Source organism: Notamacropus eugenii, chromosome 2, assembly GCF_028372415.1.
Source record: "Notamacropus eugenii isolate mMacEug1 chromosome 2, mMacEug1.pri_v2, whole genome shotgun sequence".
Classification (NCBI taxonomy): Eukaryota; Metazoa; Chordata; class Mammalia; order Diprotodontia; family Macropodidae; genus Notamacropus; species Notamacropus eugenii.
This window is the reverse complement of record NC_092873.1, coordinates 444269522-444294608: the sequence shown is the minus strand read 5'-3', so window position 1 is coordinate 444294608 and position 25087 is coordinate 444269522. Positions and strand designations below refer to the sequence as shown.

The window sequence follows — 25087 nt, the reverse complement described above, 5'->3', positions numbered from 1 at the left end:
CTTGTTCTCTCCCTCAATATCCTATCTGTGTCCTAGGGGGTTTATGGGACCAGTCTCTATTAAGGTTCCACTGTCCCCTCCCCTACATGGGTTAGGATTAAGCCAGAACAGAACACGGTATTAAAAGGAACAAGCTCCTTTAACACAACTTCCTGATGGCCTCTGGCTGTGTTGACGGATTCCTGGTTACCTATAGCCATAAAAGATCCTACCATATTAGGGCTGAGGGCCTTTCAACTTGGTGGATATCTAAAGACCATACCCTGAACTGCTGAACAGATGAATTTCCATATGAAGTTGAAAGGGGCCACATGTAAGAAGCTAAGTGCTATGATAAAAGAATTTTTGTCTCAGGTTTCTTGTTTTCATTATGCTAAAAACCAAAAAAACCAAAAACCAAAAAACCCCTCTGCCCAAAACTCTATCTTGAACTTCCTTACACAGCTTGTTTGAAGCAAGAAGTTCATGCCCCCTGATGAAATTGGCAAAAATCAAGCTTGAGACATCAGCCAGAGCTCTAGTTTTAACTAGCTAATTCCCTGATCTTTCTGATGCAGACATTTTTATCTTCCACCTCCATTGTCTCTTTTCTGATGTGGAAAATCCCATTATACCCATCCTGCCACTGTATTCACATTATATATAAGGTTGCTAAAACTTATGTTCAGAGCTCACTGATTCATTAGTTAGTGTCCAGTGAAATCCATCATGTTGCTCTGAGTATAATAAACTCCAGCTTTACTCTCCAATCTGTGTGTTATCTATTGGTGATTTATATCAGTCACATTGTCATTGTATCCTTATTGCATGTTCTTGCTACATAGAGCTAAGTAATCCTTCTTTTGCTAGGTCTTCAATGACTTGCCTCATTTTGTCTCAACATTGAACCTGAACTTTTAGGGTGCTGGTATTGAGCCCACCCTTAATACAGAACTTTACAAGTCTCCCAAAGGAGTGATGTCCCAGGGTTTCTCCCACCATGGGACTTGCACCCTGATGTCTGATTTTTCTCACTAAGGTCTTACCCATCCTCCTCACCCTTATTCCCATTTGCCCCAGATGTGAGAATTACTGTAGTTTTGATAGGTGAGTACTGATTTGAACTGGCCCAAACCCTTGGTTTATGGATGCAACAGAGGTCTAGAGTGATTGAATAATTTGTCCAAGGTCATATTCTTTAAATATAGCTGGGGATATTTGGATTAATAGGAAACTGTCAAAATTACTCCTACCTTTTCTTAAACATGTTGGATATTTCAGTTCTCCTCTGTTACACTGTACTGTCAGTTCAGAAGGTCTAGTTGATGGAGATAAATCATATCCCTCTTTACATATAAAATCTATGTTATCACCATGTAAAAAGTATCTCTCTCCTTCAATATTCCACTTCATTTCTATGTTATTATTTTTCATATAATTAGCATTAACAATGCAGGGCTCTGAAAGACAAAAAAAAAGCTTTACATATTTCACATACTTTTTCCCCACATTGGGACATTATTTTAATTTATGTCTTATGTTAGAGAGTCTTCCTAAAAATGGTGGGCATTTTGGCTATAGTACTAGTAGATGAGTCTAGATGGAACCCATCCCATGCACAAACCATTATCTTTTAGAACTCATAACTGCACCATTATGGGCTGTGTAACTAAAGACAAAGGAATAAATGGTCCTGCTTGGAAAGCTTGCAATCTAAACAGGCCTTTTCCTTCTCTTCCCTTCCCTTCCCCTCATTTCCCTTCCATTTTCTTTCCTTGTCTTCCCTTAACTTCCTTCATTCTTGTCTCTCCTAAAGCCTTGGAGCCCATGCACTCTGAAGCATGGGATCCAAGAAAAGAAAGGTTTGGAAGAGAAGAGATATTAGACTGACTACCAAATTGAAAGTCTACAGAGCCGTTGTGCTGACCTCATTGTTTATGCTTGTGAAACATGGACAGTCTATCAGTGCCATGCCAAAAAAATGAATCGCTTTCATTTGAACTGTCTTAGGAAGATTCTGAGGATCACCTGGCAGGATAAGGTACCAGACACTGAAGTCCTTGCTCGAGCTGAATTGCCAAGCATTCAATCTATGCTTCAGAGAGCTCAACTCCAATGGGTTGGTCACATTGTTTGAATGCAAAATGTATGCTTACCAAAAAGACTATTTTATGGAGAACTTACATGGGACAGGCGATCACTTGGTGGTCAGAAGAAGAGATACAAGGACACTTTCAAGGTCTCTCTCAAAAACTTTGGATTTGACTGTGCAACATGGGAGACACTGGCACAGGATCGCTCAGCATGGCGTGCCCACATCAGAAAAGGTGCTGTGCTCTTTGAGCAAAGCAGAATTGAGACAGCACAAAGTAAATGTAAGATGCACAAATTTGGGATATGCACTCCAAATATTCATAGGGACCAACTTGTGGTAGGGCATTCCAAGGTCCTATTGGTCTGATCAGCTACAGTCAGACACACTGAAACTTCACTTTACAATGTGATGTCATTTTGGTCCTCTTTGAAGACAAAGGACAACAACCAAACTGTTGGTGGGGTTGTGAACTGCTCCAACCATCCCAGAGAACAATTTGGAACTATGGTCAAAGTGTTATAAAATTTTGCATACCCTTCGACTCAGCAATACTACTACTAGGTCTCTACCCCAAAGAAAACAAAGGAAAAAGAAAAGGACCTATATGTACCAAAATATTTATAGTAAGCTCGTTTTTTGTAGTGGCAAAGAATTGGATATTGAGGTAATGCTCATCACATGGGGAATGGCTGAACAAGTTGCAGCATATTATTATGATGGAATACTATTGTGTTATATAAGAAATGGTGGGGTGATTTCAGAAGAAAAAGAACTCATGACAAGACCTATATGAACTGAAGCAAAATGAAGTTAGAAGAAACAGAAGATCACTGTGCACAGTAACAGCAAAGCCATAATGATGGTCAGCTATGAAAAACTTGACTACTCTGATCAATACAATGATCCAAGACAGTTTTAAAGTTCTCATGATTAAAAAAAAACTGCTATCCACCTCCAGAGAACTATTGAACTCTGAGTACAAATTGCTTTTTTTTTGTAATATGGCTTGTCAGGCCTAGAGGCCTGTATTGGGCTACCCGAGTCTTTCTTACCTCACCTCCCGAGGTCTTCGGCTGGCCACGCCGGATGCACATATGAGAAAAAGGACGTTCCAGAGTCGAACAAGGGTTGAGCTTTATTTCAGGGTCTAGGTTACAAGTGCAGGAGGGTCTTCCTTAGGAGGAAGAGGGGGAGATTTCCTAAGGAGGCTAAGCTTAAGAGATTGGAAGTAGAAGTACAAGCGGGGAGAGAGGGGGAGGGGAGAGAGGAAAGAAGGAAAGCGGAGCCTACTGTCCTCTTGGCTCCACACGTGCTAAGAGAGAGCTTTCAGGCTTCCTCAATCCTACTTAACCTTCAGCCACACAGTTTGCATCTCAATACCATGCTGTTAGGTAACTAGGTGTGCTCCAATCCGGGACAATCTCGAGGGCAGGGAGACTCCACCCATCACGTATCTCCCGGGGAGAGGCGGAAATACCCGAGCTAGCTGAGCTAGCTCAGTCTGACCTTCTCGAATCCCCGCTGTTCATGGAGGGCCTCGTAAGACTCTAAGATTTAGAAGTCCCACTTTTACCCGCCCAAGACCGTCCACACGGAATTGAGCTTCCAATCCCAACAATGGCTAATATAAAAATATACTTTGCTTAATTTCACATGTATAATTAGTGTCATGTTGATTGTTTCTAAGTGGATAGAGGGACATTTGAAGGAAGGAAGAGAATTTAGAATTCATTTTTAAATTTTTTTTTAAATTTAAAAAACAAATAAAACCTATTAACAATTTATGAGTTACTTTAAACATTACTCCCGAAAATAAAAATCATGCAAGTTTCCACCTGCCCTTAAATTCTTATCAGAGAAAAATTCAAGTAATATGTGTCTTATCTAAATGCAAAAATATCTGAAATGATTCCTACAGGAAAACACTACCCTAAACAGAATTCTTCAACTTTTGGTTAACATTACTTTGAGTTCCAGAGAATAAACAAAATACAAACTGCTCTTGCCTTTTGGATGGAAATGAAGTACTTAATAAAATATTTTTCAATAAAGTATTTTTTCAGTGTTAATAGGAATTTAACACTTATCTCTCTAAAGATTACAATGGACTTCAATTACTGCAATAAACTATAGCCCAGTTTCAACATATTAAAAGGATTAAATATTAATTTCAGTGTTCTGGCTCAAGGACCAATCATCAATTTTAGTAATTAAACATTAACAGTTTGTCAGTTAATAAACATTTAAAAGTATGTGTAATAAATCTCATGAAACAATTGTGTTTGGATGTCCAGGTGGTGGGAAGATCCTTCACCACTGGGTGGATGCTTTCACCTGCTAGGAAAACTGGAAACAGTCTAGCCAAAATTAAGCTTTGACAAAATGTTTTACCATACTCCACAATACATTCAAAATGGATATGAAATTCCAAGGTGCCCAAAGTCAATAATCCTAGATCTTTCTGCCTTTGATCTCCTGAGTATCAAATCTCATACCACAATAATATTAGGAGAGAAGCAGTTCATACACCTTTCACAACTATAGGCAGAATGTAAATTCTTAAGCAAAAAAAAAGCAATTATAATAGACAAAATAGATCATTTTAATTTAGTGAAATTTAAAAGTTTCTGCACAAAAACATTAATGCATCTAGGATAAGAAGTGAAATGACAGACTGGGAGAAAATCGTTGACTCATATATCTATGATAAGGATTGGACATTCAAGACATATAGAAAATTAAAAGAATTTTATAAGACCAATAGCCATTTTCCAGTAAATAAGCGGGCAATGAATGGATATGAACTAAAAATTCTCAAATGAAGAATTGTAAACTATTCTCAACCATATGAAAGAATTCTCTATATCACTAATAAGAAAGGAAATACTAATCATAAATAACCCTAAGGTTTTACTTCATACCTAACAAATTGGTAAAGATGACAAAAGATGGGAATGCTAATATTGGAGGGGTTGTGGAAAGACAGACAACTAATTCATTGTTGGTGAATCTGGAAATATAAACAACTATTCTAAAAAACAGTTTGGAATTATGCAAATAAAGTGGTTGGAACATCCCTATCCTTTTATCCAGAAATTCTACTGTGAGACCTATTCCCCAAGGAAGACATAGGCAAAGAGAAAGGTTCCATATATGACACACCATTTATAGCAGCACTTATTGTTTTATCACATAACTAGAAACAAAGTCAATATATATTGAGTGGGGATGGGATACATAAATTGTGTTACATGAATATAATGAAATTTTACATATTATAAGAAACTGTGAACATAATTGTGAGCTGCTTAAAGGCAAGGATTATTTTTGACTCTCTGTGTATCCTCAGCACTTAGCACAGTGCCTGGAACAGAATAGACATTTAATAAATGCTTGTTGATATGACTTGAAAGACTCGCAGAAAAGTGAACAGAGACAAAAAATAAGATACTCAATAACTAAAATACTTTAAACAAATAATCACCACAAAACTGTAAAAATGAATGTTGTAAAACTATACAAAACAAAGTTGGGCCCAAAGAAGAGCTATGAGGAGACATCTTCCTCCCCTCACCCACCCCTGCTCCTTTGCAGAGAAAAGGCAACAGGTTGATGGATATAAAATACAAAAATATAAAATATATTTTGAGGTATTGACCTTTTTTGTCCAAATTTTGCTGAAATGTTCTCTTCTTTCTTATTTTCTCTTTTAAAAAAAATATCATAGGGATGGTTCTCTGGGAGGAGGGAAAGAAAGGGATTGATGGGGAAATCTAGATAATATAAAAGCAAAAGATCAAAAGTCTATTTTCAAAAGAAGAAAAACAATACATTAAGCAAAACTATTAGGAATTTTCCTCTAGAGGAAATGATGAGGAAAATGTATAGAAGAAAGATTTAAATAATTATTTTCCATCACACCATGGAAGAAACAAGAAATACAATTGCTATTAGGTAATTTGCTCTTACCTAAGCAAATAGGTGGAGTTGACCATTTTCCTTGCACACACTGTGATTTTTGAGATCCTCTCAACAAGTAGTATATATTGCATCTATATTCCACTGAGGACCCTGTTACATAGTCTGGCAACAATTCACTAACAATACTCCCATGTTCAATTTCAGGTGGTGATTTACAGCTTTCACTGTTTTCTAAGAAAAAAAGGTAACTGTTAAAATAAGATAATATGCATTCATAAATGCATAATCTCTCCTTTATTTATTTTTCATATCTTTTTATTCAGAGAACAATCATTTGCTGTGATGCATAGAGAACAGATCTTAAAATCAGGAATACCTGGGCAGATTTTGTATAACAATTAAAAAAATATTTAAATGACTAACATCTCAATGGATATGTCATCATTTCATTCAAGGCAACTCAACAGATCTTTATTAAATCAAAGTGCTCTACTAGATTGCTATAAATGGAAAATATATGAAAAATGATCCTAGTCCACAAAATTTATGAGATTCACACATGTGGATTTCTGATCATGGAGACTGCTATTGCAAAACCTTGGATAACACTGCTTAAAGGGTCTCTGTAGTTAAAACTTGTTTCATTGAGGATAGACATCAATCACACTGACCACAAAAACAATTCTAGTCAAATGCTCCTCTTCCAGCCTATTATTTCCTATTGTGTTACTTCTAGTCTCAACATAACTTGAACAGAGGTATCCCAAGCATAAGAGATGCCCGGGCAGATAATTTATTCATAATTAATTCAAGCAGTATATACTTGCTAGAGGTACATAAATTTTCTAAACCAGAAGGCATGTGGTTGATCTACTCAGCCATACCATTTATCCTGAATATAGCATACTTACCAATGCATTTGGGAGATGAGGTCCATTTTCCATTTTTGCAAATTATCACATCAGATCCCTTAAGATGGTAGCCATTTGCACAAGTATATGTCACTTTATCCCCATTGTAATAGATCTTAGAAAGGAGGTTTGCTGTGCCATTCATGATGGCAGGTGGCTCCTCACATGGTATTTTCTCCTTTATTTCTAAAAAAGAAAAATCCCCACAAATAAAAGGGCAAAGATCATTTATATTTACATGACAGATTTTATTGGACAAATTTTGACTATCAATTACTAACCAATACAGTTTGGAGGTGCTGTCCATTTTCCATTTTCACAGCGTATTTCTTCTGATCCTTCTATCTGAAAGTTAAGCTCACATTCTATGTGAATTACTTTTCCATGTTGGAAGGTACTGGGGTGAGTTTGCATTTTGGCATTTGGAGGCAGTGGTGGTGGAGGACATCTATTTCTTCTTTCTTGAGAAAAGAAGCTTGTACATTTAGTTATATAAGACTTGCTATAGAAAAAAAAAAGAGTTCTAATTCTAGAATCAGAAGAATTGGGTCCTGGTAGCAGCTGCTACATTTACTAGTTGTGAGACCCTAATCAATTCATACTTAACCTCTCCAAGTGTCAGTTTCCCCAAATACAAAATGGGGATGATTTTTGCACTGACTGCTTCAAAGTGACTATGAGGAAAGTAGTTTAAAAATTAATTTCCTTAATCCAGGAGACAGAATCAATGATGCACTTAACTCCTGACAGGAACAGTAGAAAAGAATGGAATTGAAGAAAGAGAAGCTGTAGTAGGAAGCCACTTGGATCTGGGAGAGTAGATCCAAATCTGATACAAAGTCACAATCCAGGACTCTTGAAGGAAGGCTCCTTAAGGCATGAGGTGTTTGAGGAAGTTTTGTTACTGAAACCCCGAAAGCTATATTATTGCCCCAAGGCAATAATCCTAGATCTTTCTCCCTTTGATTCTTCTCTTTAGGAGCCTCAGGCTCCAGAAAAGCCTATTTTTCTTTCTTTCTTTTAAATGTTTACTTTGTCTTAATACAGTTAACTGCATCTGACTGTTGGGATGTACTAACTGAAAATCAAACTAGGAAGAGGCAACTGAAAGAGAGCTGTATTGCAAAGGACATTAAATAGACCTAACAATAAGGTGTTAAAGACAATTACATATCTTTTGATATTACTTCTGAGAGTGGAAGTAGAGTGTGTATACCAGGAAATTCTGAATAATGATTCAAAATTAAGATGAGGGGCAAATAGAAGGGAGCAAAAAACTTTGATCATCACACCATCCCTTAGCACTGCTACATTTGTGTGTATACACACAGAGACATGTGTGTATGCACATGACATATATATGATTATATATACATATGTGTTTTATATGCAAGTATGTATGTGTGTGTGCGTGTGGCCTCTGCCCTCCCAGATCTTACATTCTAAAAGGGGATCTCCCTTTTGCTTTATATAAAATAAAACTTTTAAAAATAAAAACTTGTATTTTTGTAAGTGTTTAACAGTGCCTGACATATAGTAGGGAATGTACAAATGTGAGTTATCATAATTATTATGAGCTAATATTGCTAGTGGATAGAGAAGCGGTTTCAGAAAAAGAGCTATGATTAGGTTCCCCGCCCCTTTTATATATAATGGGATTGTTAGTTTAAATAAGTCACCTAATTTTTCAGTTGCCCAAAACATTTTCTAAAAGAGAAGTTCTTAACTTTTTTGTGTCACTTTTGGCAGTCATATAAGGTCTATGGAATCCTCATAATAATATTTTTAATGCATAAGATACATTTGTTTGAAAAGGAAATAAATCAAAATTATTTTAAAACAAGTTCATGAACCTCAGATTAAAACCTATGCTAAAAAAATTAAGTTGATGAATAGCTGAAGATCTGAATTGATAGAGGAACTGACAGTTTCCTATACCAACAAAACCACATGTCTAAACCAAAAAAAATTTATTACTATTATGCATATTTTACTATGCTATATAGATAGATAAGATCACTGGTTTGGACAGGTGGGGCAAACTTTAAGTGAGTCTATATTCAAGAAATAAATTATACATTTGGAAGAAAACTAACTAAATTACTAGGGCATACGACTTACTAGTCATCTGAATATAATACAAATTTTTCATCTTAATCAGGAATCTAAAATAAATAATTAAAATATTTATACAGTCTATTGCCATCTTCAAGGCTGAAAACAATGACTAGATTTTCAATGATGATTAAGGTTAAATTAATATTTCTGGGATAAGTATGATATTAATTAGAAATATATGAAAACAAAAGATATAACCAAAGATAATTAAATTTTTATTTATAAATTTATAAACTGTAACCCTTTGTTACATAATGCTATAAATTCTATAACTTAGGCCTATGTCCTACACCAGGGCAGAAATGACTGAAAGAACTGAAGATTTAGTCTAGGAAGAGAAAAATTAAGGGAGAAAAGAGAACTGTCTTCAAATATTGGAAGAAATACAGTGTAAAACAGGCCTGCGACTTATTCTTTGAGGACCTAGAGAGGAGGACCAATGAGTGAAAAAATCAAGAGAGATAAATTTAATATTCATCATAAAAAGAATTTTTCATACAATTAAAACTATCTGACAGTTAAATAGGCTGCTTTGTGGTCAGGCTACATCTGAACTGAGCATCATCAGGTGGTGAAGGACTTTAAATTCATAATTAAATTAGGGAGGACTCAAGAGGGACACAATAATTTGAGTATTTGAAGAGATGACACATGAAGGATGGACTTGCTCTATTTAATCCCAGAATACAGAACCCAAAGCAAAGGCTAAAATTTGCCAAGAGGTAAATTTCAGTTTGATGTGTCAGGAAAAAAAATTCCTAACAATTAGAATTATCCAAAGGAGAAATGGTCTGCCACCTCCTCCCTCAAAAATTAGCAGGTTTTATTTTAAATATAACAAATAAGCCGATCCTTGTTTGTAGATTTTGTGACCAACTGCTGGATAATCCAATGGGATGAGTACCCATTTATCAGTAGCCATTCTGAGGTTCTTTTAGGTAAAGTTTGGTTATCTTAGTTGAAATAATTAGTGTGGAAGGCTTTCTCTTTGTAGTTTTAGAGGCCCTGGAACGAAAAATTTCCTACACTCTTCCTGAAAAGAAGATATTTGTTGTTCAGAATAGTTTGGTGACTAAGTCATTTAATTCAGAGAGGAAATACTAGGGACTTGCTAAGTGTAGAACACTGTGATAAGTTTTGTAGAAAACAAAATAATAAGGACATGGCTTTTGACTCCATAGAGCTTGCTGTCTAGCACAGTGAGAATCCCATATAGTAATTATCAGTAGATATTTATTCAAGGATTACTACATAAGTATAGCTGATATTCCTAGATAGCCTCCTCAACCCAATATTAACCAGTACAAAGCCAGATTAATTTTTAAAAGTGCAGAAAATGGGTTCATTTTAGGTGTTATGGTCACAAAATGGCCAGAAGTTTAGAGTGGTTTATTTTTGGGTGGGGGGCAGAGAGGTGACCATAATTTTAGAGCTGGGTGAAGTAAGCAGCATCTACTATATGATGTAATGAGTCTTTCCCCTTGGAGAATGTAGAACTTGATTATCTCATTAAATTCTGGTGCAAAGATTGAAAAGAATAAGGGAAAATAAAGAGAGAGAACCCCTATACAGATATCTCTGGTAAAATTATAAAATGATCCATCCTATTTCTAATAGTCCATGTGACTGGTGATGCCTCAATCAGATTAAGAAACTGTCTTTCATGAATCTGAGCACACTTTGCTACTTCCTAGTTTACTCTTTTTTTTTGGAAAACAATTTCACAGAAGGGGTCAAAAAAAAAAGACATGGTTTCTTGGAAACTGTCAATTTGGGGTGACTCAAAAACATAGCATCTCCTTATAAAGGAAACTACTATATTTGATCATAACCATGGTTTAAGAACAAAACCATTTAAAAACAATAATTCTGGTGTAATAAAAATGTCTAGCACTAGAAGTGAAAGACTAAATGTTACTGTCGACCCCAATCTACCAACTTATGTTCGACTCCAAGCTGAGATCTTGGTTTAGACTTTCTTACAGTCATTAAAAGTGCAATATTTCAAGATTCTATCAAAGTATTTAGAGAGGCAGCATGGATAAAGAGCCCCGACTCACAGCTGGAAAGACCTGGATTCACATTTTGTTTCCAACACATACTGACTTTGTGATTCTAGGCAAGACATTTAAACTGCGAGTACCCCAGGCAACTAGACTCTGATGACTCTGGAGGAGAGAAGGAGGCTGATAACTTTGTGCAACTCTGACTCACTCAAACCAATTCACATGTTAGTCAAGATGTCACTTGGTGATGTCATCAGTCTTCTTTGAAAACGAAGGATAAACAACAAGAAGAACTTAGAGAGACAACAAGAAACTAGAAAGACAAAATACAGAAAGGATAGTGATTCATATTGGTTAGAGAAAGATTCTCCTTAGGAGATCCCTGCACTAATGAAATCACAAGTCTGGAATATAAATATATGCACATATATACATGTATGTATATATGATGTATATAGTTACTATCTATATCATAAATGATATCTATATAGTTACTATATATCATATGTATCTATTTGGAAACATCTATACTTTCATGGAACTAAATCAAGAATTAGAAATTATTAAGGATATATTTCAGAGTTTTAAAAGCTCCTAGGGACTCAAAGTGATAGAGGAATTATATTTTAATTTTTATGAGTATGAAGTAAAAAACAAAATTACCTTCACACACTGGAGGTTCTGGGTACCATCCAAAATGATAGCACTGAATTAAATCTGATCCACTGAGGTAGTAATTTCCAAGGCAGAAAAACTGAACTACATCTCCCTCTTCATAGGTTTTCTTCATGGGATTAAAGTGTCCATTTTCTATTACTTTTAAAGGAGAACAGGTTAATTCTGAAAACAAAGATTGAAAACATCAAGAAGTTAATGTCTGCAACAAAAAATTTGCTTAATATTTGCATATGTAATTGTTCAGATATTGTTTTCCCCATTAGACTGTGAGTTCCTTGAGACCAGGGATGTTCTTTTGTCTTTGTACCATCGGCTTTTAGCATTATGTCTGATACATAGTAGGCACTTAATAAATGTTTACTGACTGATTATCATTCCTATAGGACAAGGTAATAATCACTCAAGTATTTTAAAGTCATAAAAATGTATGAAACTTGATTGTGTTTAAAAAATGCATATGTTAAAGATGGTACAGCCAGGTTCTTTAATATAATTTTTTTTAATTTTATTTTTTTTAATTTATTTATTTGACATTCATTTTAACAAAATGTTGGGTTCCAAATTTTTTCCCCTTTTGTCCCCTCCCCCCCCAAACACCGAGCATTCTAATTGCCCCTATGATCAATCTGCTCTCTCTTCTAGCATCCCTCTCTGCCCTTGTCTCCATCTTCTCTTTTGTCCTGTAGGGCCAGATAACTTTCTATACCCCTTTACCTGTATTTCTTATTTCCTAGTGGCAAGAACATTACTCGACAGTTGTTCCTAACACTTTGAGTTCCAACTTCTTTACCTCCCTCCCTCTCCACCCCTTCCCTTTGGAAGGCAAGCAATTCAATATAGGCCAAATCTGTGTAGTTTTGCAAATGACTTCCATAATAGTTGTGTTGTATAAGACTAACTATATTTCCCTCCATCCTATCCTGTCCCCCATTACTTCTATTCTCTTTTGATCCTGTCCCTCCGCATGAGTGTCGACCTCAAATTGCTCCCTCCTCCCCATGCCCTCCCATCCATCATCCCCCCCCAACCTGCTTATCCCCTTATCCCCCACTTTCCTGTATTGTAAGATAGGTTTTCCTACCAAAATGAGTGTGCATTTTATTCCTTCCTTTAGTGGGATGTGATGAGAGTAAACTTCATGTTTTTCTCTCACCTCCCCTCTTTATCCCTCTACTAATAAGTCTTTTGCTTGCCTCTTTTATGAGAGATAATTTGCCCCATTCCATTTCTCCCTTTCTCCTCCCAATATATTTCTCTCTCACTGCTTGATTTCATTTTTTTAAGATATGATCCCATCCTCTTCAATTCACTCTGTGCACTCTGTCTCTATGTGTGTGTGTGTGAGTGTGTGTGCATGTGTGTGTGTGTAATCCCACCCAGTACCCAGATACTGAAAAGTTTCAAGAGTTACAAATATTGTCTTTCCATGTAGGAATGTAAACAGTTCAACTTTAGTAAGTCCCTTATGACTTCTCTTTGCTGTTCACCTTTTCATGGTTCTCTTCATCCTTGTGTTTGAAAGTCAAATTTTCTTTTCAGCTCTGGTCTTTTCATCAAGAATGCTTGAAAGTCCTCTATTTCATTGAAAGACCATTTATTTCCCTGAAGTACTATACTCAGTTTTGCTGGGTAGGTGATTCTTGGTTTTAGTCCTAGTTCCTTTGACTTCTGGAATATCCTATTCCATGCCCTTAGATCCATTAATGTAGAAGCTGCTAGATCTTGCGTTATCCTGATTGTATTTCCATAATACTTGAATTGTTTCTTTCTAGCTGCTTGCAATATTTTCTCCTTGACCTGGGAACTCTGGAATTTGGCTACAATGTTCCTAGGAGTTTCTCTTTTTGGATCTCTTTCAGGAGGTGATCTGTGGATTCCTTGAATATTTATTTTACCCTCTGGTTCTAGAATCTCAGGGCAGTTTTCCTTGATAATTTCATGAAAGATGATGTCTAGGCTCTTTTTGTGATCATGGCTTTCAGGTAGTCCCATAATTTTTAAATTGTCTCTCCTGGATCTATTTTCCAGGTCAGTTGTTTTTCCAATAAGATATTTCACATTATCTTCCATTTTTCCATTCTTCTCACTTTGTTCTGTGATTTCTTGCTTTCTCATAAAGTCCTTAGCCTCCATCTGTTCCATTCTAATTTTGAAAGAACTATTTTCTTCAGTGAGCTTTTGAATCTCCTTTTCCATTTGGCTAATTCTGCTTTTGAAAGCATTCTTCTCCTCATTGGCTTTTTGAACCTCTTTTGCCAATTGAGTTAGCCTGTTTTTCAAGTTGTTATTTTCTTCAGCATTTTTTTGGGTCTCCTTTAGCAGGGTGCTGACCTACTGTTCGTGCTTTGACTGCATATCTCTCATTTCTCTTCCCAGCTCTTCCTCCACCTCTCTAAGTTGATTTTCAAAATCCTTTTTGAGCTCTTCCATGGCCTGAGCCCACAGAATACTTAGTCTGGATGTTTGGGATACAGAGGCCTTGACTTCTATGTCTTTGCCTGATGGTAAGCATTGTTCTTCCTCATCAGAAAGGAAGGGAGGAAATGCCTGTTCACCAAGAAAGTAACCTTCTATAGTCTTATTTCTTTTCCCTTTTCTGGGCATTTTCCCAGCCAGTACTTGACCTCTGAATATTCTCCTCACACCCACCTTGCCTCCTGATCCTCCCAGCCAAAGCTTGGGGTCTGAGATTCAAATGCTGCTTCCCAGCCTCAGGGCTTTTGGCGGGGGCAGGGCTGCTATTCAGAGTGTGATTAAGTTCAGGTGCTCAGGTGGGGGCAGGGCCGCCTCTCAGGCTCAGTTCCCTCAGGGAGTTTATGCAGAGACCTTCAACAATGGATCCAGGCTCCTGCCTGCTTGGGGAGCCTTGGTCTGCCGCTGCATCAGCTACTGCCTCCCGAGGGGGCCCGAGTCATGGAGGCACCCCACTCCCCTCTCGACCTGCCAAGAAGACCCTCTCACCAACCCCGTCACCTGTGGGTGGAGGGACCCACACGGCCACTGGAGATCCCGTCCCTGAAGCCCGCTCAGATCCGCTCCTCTCTGTGCCACGGCCACAGCAGGGCTGGGCTGGGCTCCGTGTCCCCAGCATGACGGACCTTTTGCGAGAGGTTTGCAGGTCCCTCTGGAACAGAAATCTCCTTTGCTCCACTGTGCTGTGGCCTCTACTACTCCAGAGTTCGCCGTGACTTCCTTTTTACTGATGTTCTATGGGTTGTGGGTTCGGAGCTATGTCTATATGCATCTTTCTACTCCGCCATCTTGGCTCCACCCCCTAATATAATTTTTAAAATAGGTTTTAAAAGTGTTCCTATCCACCCAACTACCTTGGAATTTTTGACAGACATATCTTTTCACTATTACTGTAACTAAAAACAAAGCAAAACCTGTGAAACCTAGAATATATCAATAAGATAGATAAAAAATGAAAGAGAACTAAAGGTACATTTTTTTTAATGGAAGGAAATTCTTTTCAAAGACTCCACCTACTGGTACATTTTGGAGGGAGAGACCATCCATATGAATAACATTCTGCTTCTTCAGATCTCTTTCCCCCACTAGTGAAATATCCTTCATCACATACATATTGCAGTTTCTCTTTTACTCTGAAGATCTTCTGGCTTGTGGAGTAATTCCCATGGTGTAACTCAGGAGCCAGGCAAGTTTCTAAAAAAATTTTCCCCAAAAAATTTCATATTCAGATAACTTCCTGAAAAAAACCCATCTCATACCCACACACACACACACACACACACACACACACACACACACACACTCCTTCAAAAATATATCTCCACTTTTAGTGTAGAATACTAAGAAACCTCAAAGTCCTGGATCACTGAATATAGAATCATAATACCTAGCAGACTAACCTTGGAAAGCACTTAGAGTAAATCTTTGACATGCACTTTCCTCCCTTCACTCTTCCACCCCAATCTCTTGTGCATGGTGCTCCTTTCTACTGCCCAAACTCCCCTCCCCACTTTTTCCACTTCCTCCTATTCTTCTTGTTGTTTATCCTTTGTTTTCAAAGAAGACTGATGACATCACCAAGTGACGTCTTGACTGATATTTGAATTGGATTTAAGTGAGTCAGAGTTGCACAAAGTTATCAGCCTCATTCTCTCCTCCAGAGTCATCAGAGTCTAATAGCAAGACAAACGTCAAGACGGGCAAAGGCCTGAAATGCAGTAGATAACCTTGGCATATTTAATATCTGACCAAGCTCTAAGGACTAGCCCTTTCCAGCTCATCCACCTTCCGTGTCCACCAGTCCACAACTCTTCACATGTGGCTCTAAAAAGCTGTAGCTTTCACAGAAACCACACTATTCTCTTCCCAAAGTATACTATATCCTAAAATTATTTTTCTTTTCTCTCCCTTCCATCCCAACTGAGACTCAATATAATTTTTAAAAAATCATTGGACCTGTAATCAAAGGCCCTGGGTTCAAGTCTTAGCTCTGCTGTTAATATTATTATTCAAATACATCCCCCATACTCACTTCATTTTTCATCCCAGGACACTTAAAATAAATCAATTATAAGTCCATTTGGATTAAAAAAGAAAGGTATTTTCTTTTGAAATGCAAATATGTTTGGGAAGGTTAGGGGCTGTCAGACATTCATATATAAATGTAAATTGCTGTCTTCTGAATCTTTAAAGGTATCGGATAGTGAGATTTAGATTTTAAGTGGACCATAGAATGCACAAAGGTCAGCTCCCACATTTTACATAGACCATACAAGTAAGTAAGGAAAAAAGCCAAGATTCAAACCCAGATCTTTTGACTTTAAGTCCAGCATTTTTTCCACTATATAAAACTGTCAGAGAAATAAAGAGATTAAAGTATTTATCCAAGGTCAAAAAGTTAAATGAACCTGAAAGTTGTAATTTTTTAATCTCTGTGTTTTTTCAACTGAACACCTGCCTCTTCAGCAAAAGTTTCCATAATATGCCTTAATTTATAATGACTATAATCTCAGGAGAAGAGTATACAGTGCCTTTGAAAACACACACACACACACACACACACACACACACACACACACACACACACACACCCCTTCCAAAAAAAGTAACAACAAAAGTATGTATCTAGAAATATCAGAAACAGTTCAGGGATGCATACCAACTTCCTTGTTACAAGTTGGCTGAGAAGACCATCCATTGGCAAGACATTGTAACTCTTCTTCATCCTTTCCTCCAGTAGTTTTATATCCTGAAGCACATCTGTAATGGAGAGTTTCTTGAATTTTATATAACATCTTCTGGTCAGAAAAAAAGCCATTATGTAAGACTGGTTTGTTGCATTTTTCTGTAGTAAAAAGAAATATTTTACCTCAGTTTTAATAATGCAATTAATTAAACTCTTTTGCATTTAAATGGTGAATTTAAAGAAGTGGAGGAATGTTATGCTGAACTTAAATTTCATTCTTTACACTTCTTAGGCTGTAATTAAACTTTGAAAAATTCAATATTGTAAAAAGTTAGAATATCTTTTCTAGGCAAAGGAAAAAAACAAGCCTGTTGAATGCTTTTGAAAATCAACTGGACATGCAAAAATATTTTTAATTTAACAATTTTGCATTTCCTATCTCTATATTTACAAATTCCACTTCCTTCTACCATGTCACTGAAGATGTCAAGCATCTGTCTTTAGCAAGTATTGATAAGCTATATAAAATATTGTCCCAAGATGTCAGAATATCAGAAAGAATTATATGCTAGATTCCCAATCAAATCTCCTCAACAAAGATCTAGAAAATGCACCAGAACAAATTCTAATTGAGAAAATGTAGGGAAAAGTCATGATGAGTCATTTTCCTAGCCCAGACAGACAGAGAGGTTGGTAGATGCTGAATACAGGATTTGACTAGAAGTGTATGGCTGGTGGAGCATTCCAGTGACCAAAGACTTGAAAGAGAGCCAGGATTAGGCACCAGGGTAAGAAAAACTAAGGCAGGAAGAGATTCCAGTAGAGGGGGGAGAAGGCAGTGGGGGTTACTAAAACAGAACAGGTGCAGAACAGATACCTTCTGGCAGCCTGTTATCCATTACTCAGTTCTGAATTGAACTGGGGGGAAGCCAAAGGGAACCTGTATAAAGGTGTGGCAAAGAGGATAAGTTGCAAGTACATGATCCTGGCTGTGAACTGAGCAAAAACAAGCTCAGCAGGGACTTCATTCTAGCTTCCAGGCCCTGTTGAAGCCCACAATGGAATAACTAGGACAAGAGTCTTGGAACAAAGGGGAGGCTTCAGGGCAAACTGAGATGGTGGAGAGAAACCAAAAAGTTTTCTGAGCTCTCCCCAATTTCCCTCAGAAAGAACATTAAATCAAGCCTCTAAAACAATTCTGGAGTGACAGAACTCACAAAAAGACGGAGTGAAACCATTTTCCAACCCAAGATAACTTAGAAGGATTTCAGGAAAGGTCTGTCTCACTTGGATAAAATGAGAGAATAGGCTAGTACAGGCAACGTTGGAGCAAGCCAGTGCTGCTCTTAGCCATAGCACAGATCAGCACCTGAGAGGCCCCATGATCCTGGCTCAACAGGATGGTGGCATAGCAGGCCAATTGTGAGGCTCCAACACAACATGCAAACTGCCAGCCCCAGAAACCCAGGGCACAACAGGCACAACTAGACTGGGCCACCCTAGTGCAGAGCAAACTGCCAGCCCCAGAACAGAAAGCCAATGATCAGGTCCCTGGACTCCCAGTGCAAGAAGCTTAGAACAGTGCCCCCTGTATCCCAGGAGCAGAGCTCAACTTTAAAAGTCATGAAATAGGCTAAAAAATGGGCAAAAAGAGGGAGAATGCAAAAATTATTGGATTACCTGACAGTCATGATCAAAGAAAAGGAGTCAGACAGCATCTTTCAAGAAATTATCAAGGAAAATTTTCCTGATATCCTAGGACCAGAGGGTAAAATATTAATTGAAAGAATTCATCCATCACCTCATGAAAGAGATCTCAAAATGAAAACTTCAAGAAATATTGTAGCCAAATTCTGAAACTATCAGGTCAAGGAGAAAATACTGCAAGCAGCGAGAAAGAAACAATTCATGTATTATGCCAAAGTCAGGATTTCACAAGACTTATCAGCTTCTAAATTAAAAGATCTGAGGGCTTAGAACATGATCTTCTGGAAGGCAAAGGGAGCTTGTCTTACAACCAAGAATCAACTACCCAGAAAAACTGAGCATAATCTTTCAAGGGAAAAAAATAATCATTCAACAAAATAGGGGACTTCAAACTTTCCTAATGAAAAGATAAGAGTTGAACAGAAAACTTGATCTTTAAATACAAGACTCAAGCAAAGCATAAAAAAGTAAAAAGGAAACCAAAAAAAAAAATCATGGAATTCAATAAAGTTAAATTGTTTCTACTCCTATATGGGAAGATGATATTTGCAACTCTTAAGAACTGTATCTCTATTAGGGGAGTTACACATACACATAGATAGAGAGTGTGGGTATAAAATGAGTGATGTGACAAAAAAAAATTAAGGGGAGAAAAAAATAATTGTACTGGGAGAAGAGGAAAGAGGGAATCAGAATGGGTAAATTATATCACATAAAGAGGCATGAAAGATCTATTACAGTACAGGGAAAGAAGGAAGGAGGTGAGCATTGTTTGAACCTTACTTTCATCAAATTTGGCTCAAAAAGGGAATAACATACACATTCAGATAAAGAAATCTATCTTTCTGTATAGGGAAGTAGGAAGAAAGGGGAAAAAGGAAAGGGAGGCTGGACTGATAGAAGGGAGGGAAGAATGAGGGAGCTAGTGATCAGAGGCAAAACAAAAAGGACAGGGTGAAAGGAGAAAGTGTAAAGGGTGGAAATAGGGAAATAGGATGGAGGGAAAGACACAACAATTATAGCTATGAATGTGAATGGGATAAACTCTCCCATAAAACAGAAGCAGATAGGAAAGTGGATTTAAAAACAGAATCCTACAATATTTACAAGAAATACATTTGAAGCAGAGATACACACAAAGTAAAGGTAAAAGGCTAGAGCAGAATATATTATGCTTCAGCTGAAGAAAAAAAAACAGGGGTAGCAATTCTGATCTCAGACAAAGCAAAAGCAAAAATAGACTAATTAAAAGAGACAAGGAAGGAAACTACATCTTCCTAAAAGACAGGGAAGTAATGTCAACACTAAACAAATATTCATGAAATGGTATAGCATCCAGATTCTTAGAGGAGAGGTTAAGTGACTTACAGGAAGTAAGAGACAACAAATCTATATTAGTGGAAGACCTCAATTTCCCCCTCTCAAAACTAGATAAATCTAACCACAAAATAAACAAGAAAGAAGGTAAGTAGGTCAATATAATATTAGAAAAGTTAGGTATGATAACTCTCTGAAGAAAATTTAATGGGGATAGAAAGGAATATACTTTTTTTCTCAACAATACATGGCACCTACACAAAAATTGACAATGCATCAGTCCATAAAAACCTCACAAATGCAGAAAGGCATAATTGTTAAATGCATATTTTTCAGATCATGGTGCAATGAAAATTACACATAATAAAGGGTCATGAAAAGATAAATTAAAAACTAGAAACTATAAAATCTAATCCTAAAGAATGAGTGGGTCAAGCAACAAAACACAGAAACAATCAATAATTTTACCGAAGAATGACAATAATGACACAACATACCAAAATTTGTGGGATGTAGCCAACGCAGTACTTAGGAGAAATTTTATATCTCTAAATGATTACATGAATAAAAGAGAGAAAGAAGAGATCAATAAATTGGGCATGCAACTAAAAAACCTAGAAAAAAAACAAGTTAAAAATCCTCAATTAAACACTGAATTAGAAATTCTGAACATCAAAGGAGATATTAATGAAATTGAAAGTAAGAAAACTATTGAACTAACAAATAAAACTATGAGCTGATTTTATTTAAAAAAACAATAAAATAGAAAAACCTTTTATTAATTTGATTTTTACAGAAGAAGAAAATTAATTGCCAGTAACAAAAATGAAAAGAGTGAATTCACTATCAATGGAGAGGAAATTAAAGTAATAACTAGGAGCTATTTTGTCCAGCTGTATGCCAATAAATCTGACAATCTAAGTGAAATGGATGAATACTTACAAAAACATAAATTGCCTATATTAACAGAAGAGAAAATGAAATACTTAAATAATTTCATGTTAGACAAAGAAATTAAACAGGTCATCAGTGAATTCATTAAGAAAAATCTCCAGGGCCAAATGGATTTAAAAGTAAACTCTACCAAACATTTAGAGAACAATTCATTCCAATACTATATAAAATAGGCAGAGGAATCCTACCAAATTATTTTTATGACACAAATATGGCGCTGATACTTAAACCAGGAAGAGTCAAAATATAGGAAGAAAATTATAGACTAGTTTCCCTAATGAATATTGATACATAAAGTTTAAATAAAATACTAACAAAGAGATTACAGCAATTTATCATCAGACTAACATGCTATGACCAGATGGGAGTTATACCAAAAACACAGGACTGGTTTCATATCAGGAAAACTATTAGCACAATTGATCATATCAATAAGAAAACCAAGAGAAATCATATGATTAACTCAATAGATGGAGAAAATACTTTTGACAAAATACAGTACCCATTCCTATTAAAAACACTAGAGAACACAGAAATAAGTGGAGTTTTCATTAAAAATGATAAGTAGTATATATCTAAAATCATCAGCAAGAGTAATCTCTAACATGGATAAGCTAGAAGCATTTCCAACAAGATCAGGGGTGAAACAAGGATGCCAATTAACACCACTATTATTCAATATCATTCTGGAAATGTTAGCTTCAGCAATAAGAGAAGACAATTAGGAATTAGAATAGACAATGAAGAAACAAAATTATCACTCCTTACAGATGATATGATGGTATACTTAGAGAATCTAGAGAATCAATTTAAAAACAAATCAAAATAATTAATTAATTATTTAGCAAAGGCACAGGATATAAAATAAACCCACATAAACAAGAGCATACCTATATATTACCAACAAAGCCCATCATTAAGAGATAGAAAGAGAAATTCTTTTTAAAGTAACTGGAGACAATATAAAATATTTGGCAGTTTACTTGCCAATACAAAACCAGGAACTATATGAACACAATTACAAAACATTTTTCACATGAATGAAGTCAGATCTAAACAAGTGGAAAAATAAAAATTGCTCACAGGTAGGTCAAACTAATATAATAAAAAATGACAATTCTACTTAAATTAATTCAGTGCCAAACCAAACTACCAAAAAACTATTTTATAGAACTAGATAAAATTAATAATAAAATCCATCAATAGCAAAAGGTCAAGAATATAAAGAGAATTAATGAAAATTAATGAAAACATACAAAGAAAGGAACCTTAGCCATATCAGATCTTTTACTATATTGTAAAGCAATAATCATCAAAACTATTTGGCACTGGCTAAGAAATAGAATGCTGGATCAATGGAATAGATTAGGCACACAAGATGCAGTAGCAAATGATTACAGTAGTCTACTATTTAATAAACTGCAAGACTGTTTAATAAACCCAAAGGTTTTCACTGTTTGACAAAAACTGCTGGGAAAACTGGAAAACAGTATTGCAAAATCTAGGCATAGACCAACATCTTACTCCATATGCCATGATAAAGTCAAAATGGGTACATGATTTAGACAAAAAGGGTGATATCATAATAAGCAAATTAGGAAAGCAAGGAATAATTTACCTGTCAATCTACAGAGAAGAGAAGAATTTATGACCACACAATAGAGTGTAATGAAATAAAAAATGGGTGATTTTGGTTATATTAAATTAAAAAGCTTTTGCACAAACAAAACCAATGAAACTAAGATTAGAAAGAAAGCAGAGGGCTAGGAAACAATTTTTACAGCAAGTGTTTCTAAAAATGGTCTCATTTCTCAAATATATAGAGGACTGAGTCAAATTTATAAGAATACAAGTTATTCCCTCATTGATAAATAGCCAAAGAATATGAACAGACAGTTTTCAGATGAAGAAATTAAATCTATCTATAGTCATATGAAAAATGCTCTAAGTACCTACTGATGACAGAAATACAAAGTGAAACAACTCTGAGGTACCACCTCATGCCAATCAGATGGACTAATTTGACAGAAAAGGAAAATGATAAATGTTGGAAAAGATGTAGGAAAATTAGAGCACTAACGAATTGTTGGTGGAGTTGTGAACTGATCCAACCATCTGGGAGAACAATTTAGAACTATGCCCAAAAGGCAATCAGACTGTGTATATGCTTTCATCCGGCAATACCACTACTAGGTCTGTATCCCAATGAGATCATTAAAAAGGGGAAAGGACCTACACGAACAAAAATATTTATGGTAGCTCTTTTCGTGGTGGTGAAGAATAGGAAACTGAGGGGATGTCCAACTGGGGAATGATTGAACAAGTTGTGATATATGGAAGTAATGGAATATTATTGTGCTATGAGAAATGATGCTGAGAAGAACCAAGAGAACATTGTACACACTAACAGCAACATTGTGTGATGATAAGCTTTGATAGACTTAGCTTTTTTTGAGCAACACAATGATCAAAGACAATTCCAAAAGACTCATGATAGAAAGTGCTATCCACATCCAGAGAAAGAACTACACCATCTGAATTGTCTTTCCTTTTGTTTTGTTTTGTTTTTTCTTTCTTGTGATTTTCCCCTTTTGTTCTGATTCTTCCTTCACAGCATGACTAATTTGAAAATATGTTTAATATGATTGTACATGTATAGCCTATATCAGATTGCTTGCTTTAAGAATCATGGGAAGGAGCAGCTAGGTGTCATAGTGGTTGTAGAACCAGACTTGGAGTCAGGAGGACCTGAGACACTTACTAGCTTTGTGAGCTTGGGCAAGTCATTTAATCCTGATTGCCTCAAAAAAAAAAAAAAAGAATCAGATTGTCTTGTGGAGGAGGGAGGGGGGAGAGGGAGAGAGAAAAATTTGGAACTCAAAATTTTATAAAGGTGAATCTTAAAAACTATCTTTACATGTAATCAGGAGAAAAAATACTATTCAGTAGGGGAAAAAAAGAAGAGTACAGAGATCAACACTAGAAAAAAGTCTACAGTCAAGAAATACTAAGGAAAAACAAGAAAACACAAAAAGAATTGCACCACAAAGATGTGACAGAGAGCTCTAGAAACAAGTCCAGAAGAAGAGAACAACAAAAAGGGAAAAAATATCTACAAGGAAAATTTCAAAGGAAAGTGCAACTTGGACACAAGTCCAACCAGAATTCCCAGAATAGTAAAAGCAAGAGTTTAAAAAAGAGATTAAAAATATTATTAAAACCTAATGTGGGCAGTAATGGAAAAGGAGTCCAGAATTAGGGAATAATTTATCAGTTTAGCACAAGAAATACAAAACCTTACCATGAAAATAACTCCCTGAAAATTAGCATCAACTAAATAGAAGGTAATAACTCCACGAGACTTCAAGAAATATTAAAATAAATTTAAAAGACAGGAAAAAATAGGAGAAATATGAGATATCTTGTAGCAAAAACAAACCTGGAAAATAAGATCAAGGTGAGATAATTTAAGAATCACTTGAAGGAGCAGCTAGGTGTCATATAGAACCAGATTTGGAGTCAGAAGGACGTGAGACACTTACTAGCTTTGTGACCTTGGGCAAGTCACTTAAGCCTGATTGCCTCAAAAAAGAAAAAAAAGGAATCACTGGACTACCTGAAAGCCATGACTCAAAAAGGAGTCTGAATATCACATTTCAAAAAAATACATGAAAGAAAATTGCCTAGATCTGTGAAGACCAGAGGGAAAAGTAGAAATTGAAACAATCCCCTGGTCACCTCCCCAAAGAAACTCATAAATGAAAGGTGTCAAAAAAAATTATAACCAAAATCCAGAGTTTCCACACCAAAGAAAAATACTGCAAGAAGACAGAAAAAAAAGAATTCAAGTACCAAAGTGTCACAGGGTCACAATCAGGGTCACAAATGACTTAGCAACCACTGTAATAAAAGAGCAGAGAGTTTAGAATATGATTCCAGAAGGCAAAAAACCTAGGCTTATAACCAAAAATACCCTACAAAATAATATAATCCAGGGAAAGAAGAGGGACAGGATTTCTAATGAAAAGAGTACTTCTAAGCATTCCTCATAGTAAAAAGACCAAAACTGGGTAGAAAATTTGAGATCCAAACACAAAATTCAAGAGAAACATTAAAATGGTAATTACAAGGGAGCAAACATAAGGAATTTAACAAGATTGTACTTTACATTCTTATATGGGAAGATGGTACACATATCTCCTCAGAATTATCATTATCAGAGGACACAAAAGGAGTCTAATTA

The 25087-nt window shown here is 36.1% G+C and overlaps 1 protein-coding gene across 4 annotated transcripts in view; it reads right to left on the bottom strand.

Moving 5' to 3' along the window:
- F13B (coagulation factor XIII B chain) overlaps positions 1–25087 on the bottom strand; it is a 42653-nt gene that overhangs the window by 5796 nt on the left and 11770 nt on the right. For 3 of the 4 annotated variants that reach the window (XR_011975593.1, XR_011975594.1, XM_072648314.1), the window contains exons 3-9: positions 16840–17025; positions 15198–15374; positions 11694–11870; positions 7188–7367; positions 6907–7092; positions 6044–6226; positions 1233–1439 (exon numbers count right to left, since the gene is read on the bottom strand). Coding sequence is in view for 2 of the 4 variants with exons in the window: in XM_072648314.1 (XP_072504415.1) it covers positions 1233–1439; positions 6044–6226; positions 6907–7092; positions 7188–7367; positions 11694–11870; positions 15198–15374; positions 16840–17025 (1296 nt within the window). In the remaining 2 variants the exon portion in view is untranslated. The remainder of the gene's footprint in view (positions 1–1232; positions 1440–6043; positions 6227–6906; positions 7093–7187; positions 7368–11693; positions 11871–15197; positions 15375–16839; positions 17026–25087) is intronic. The other variant, XM_072648315.1, reaches the window with a different exon arrangement.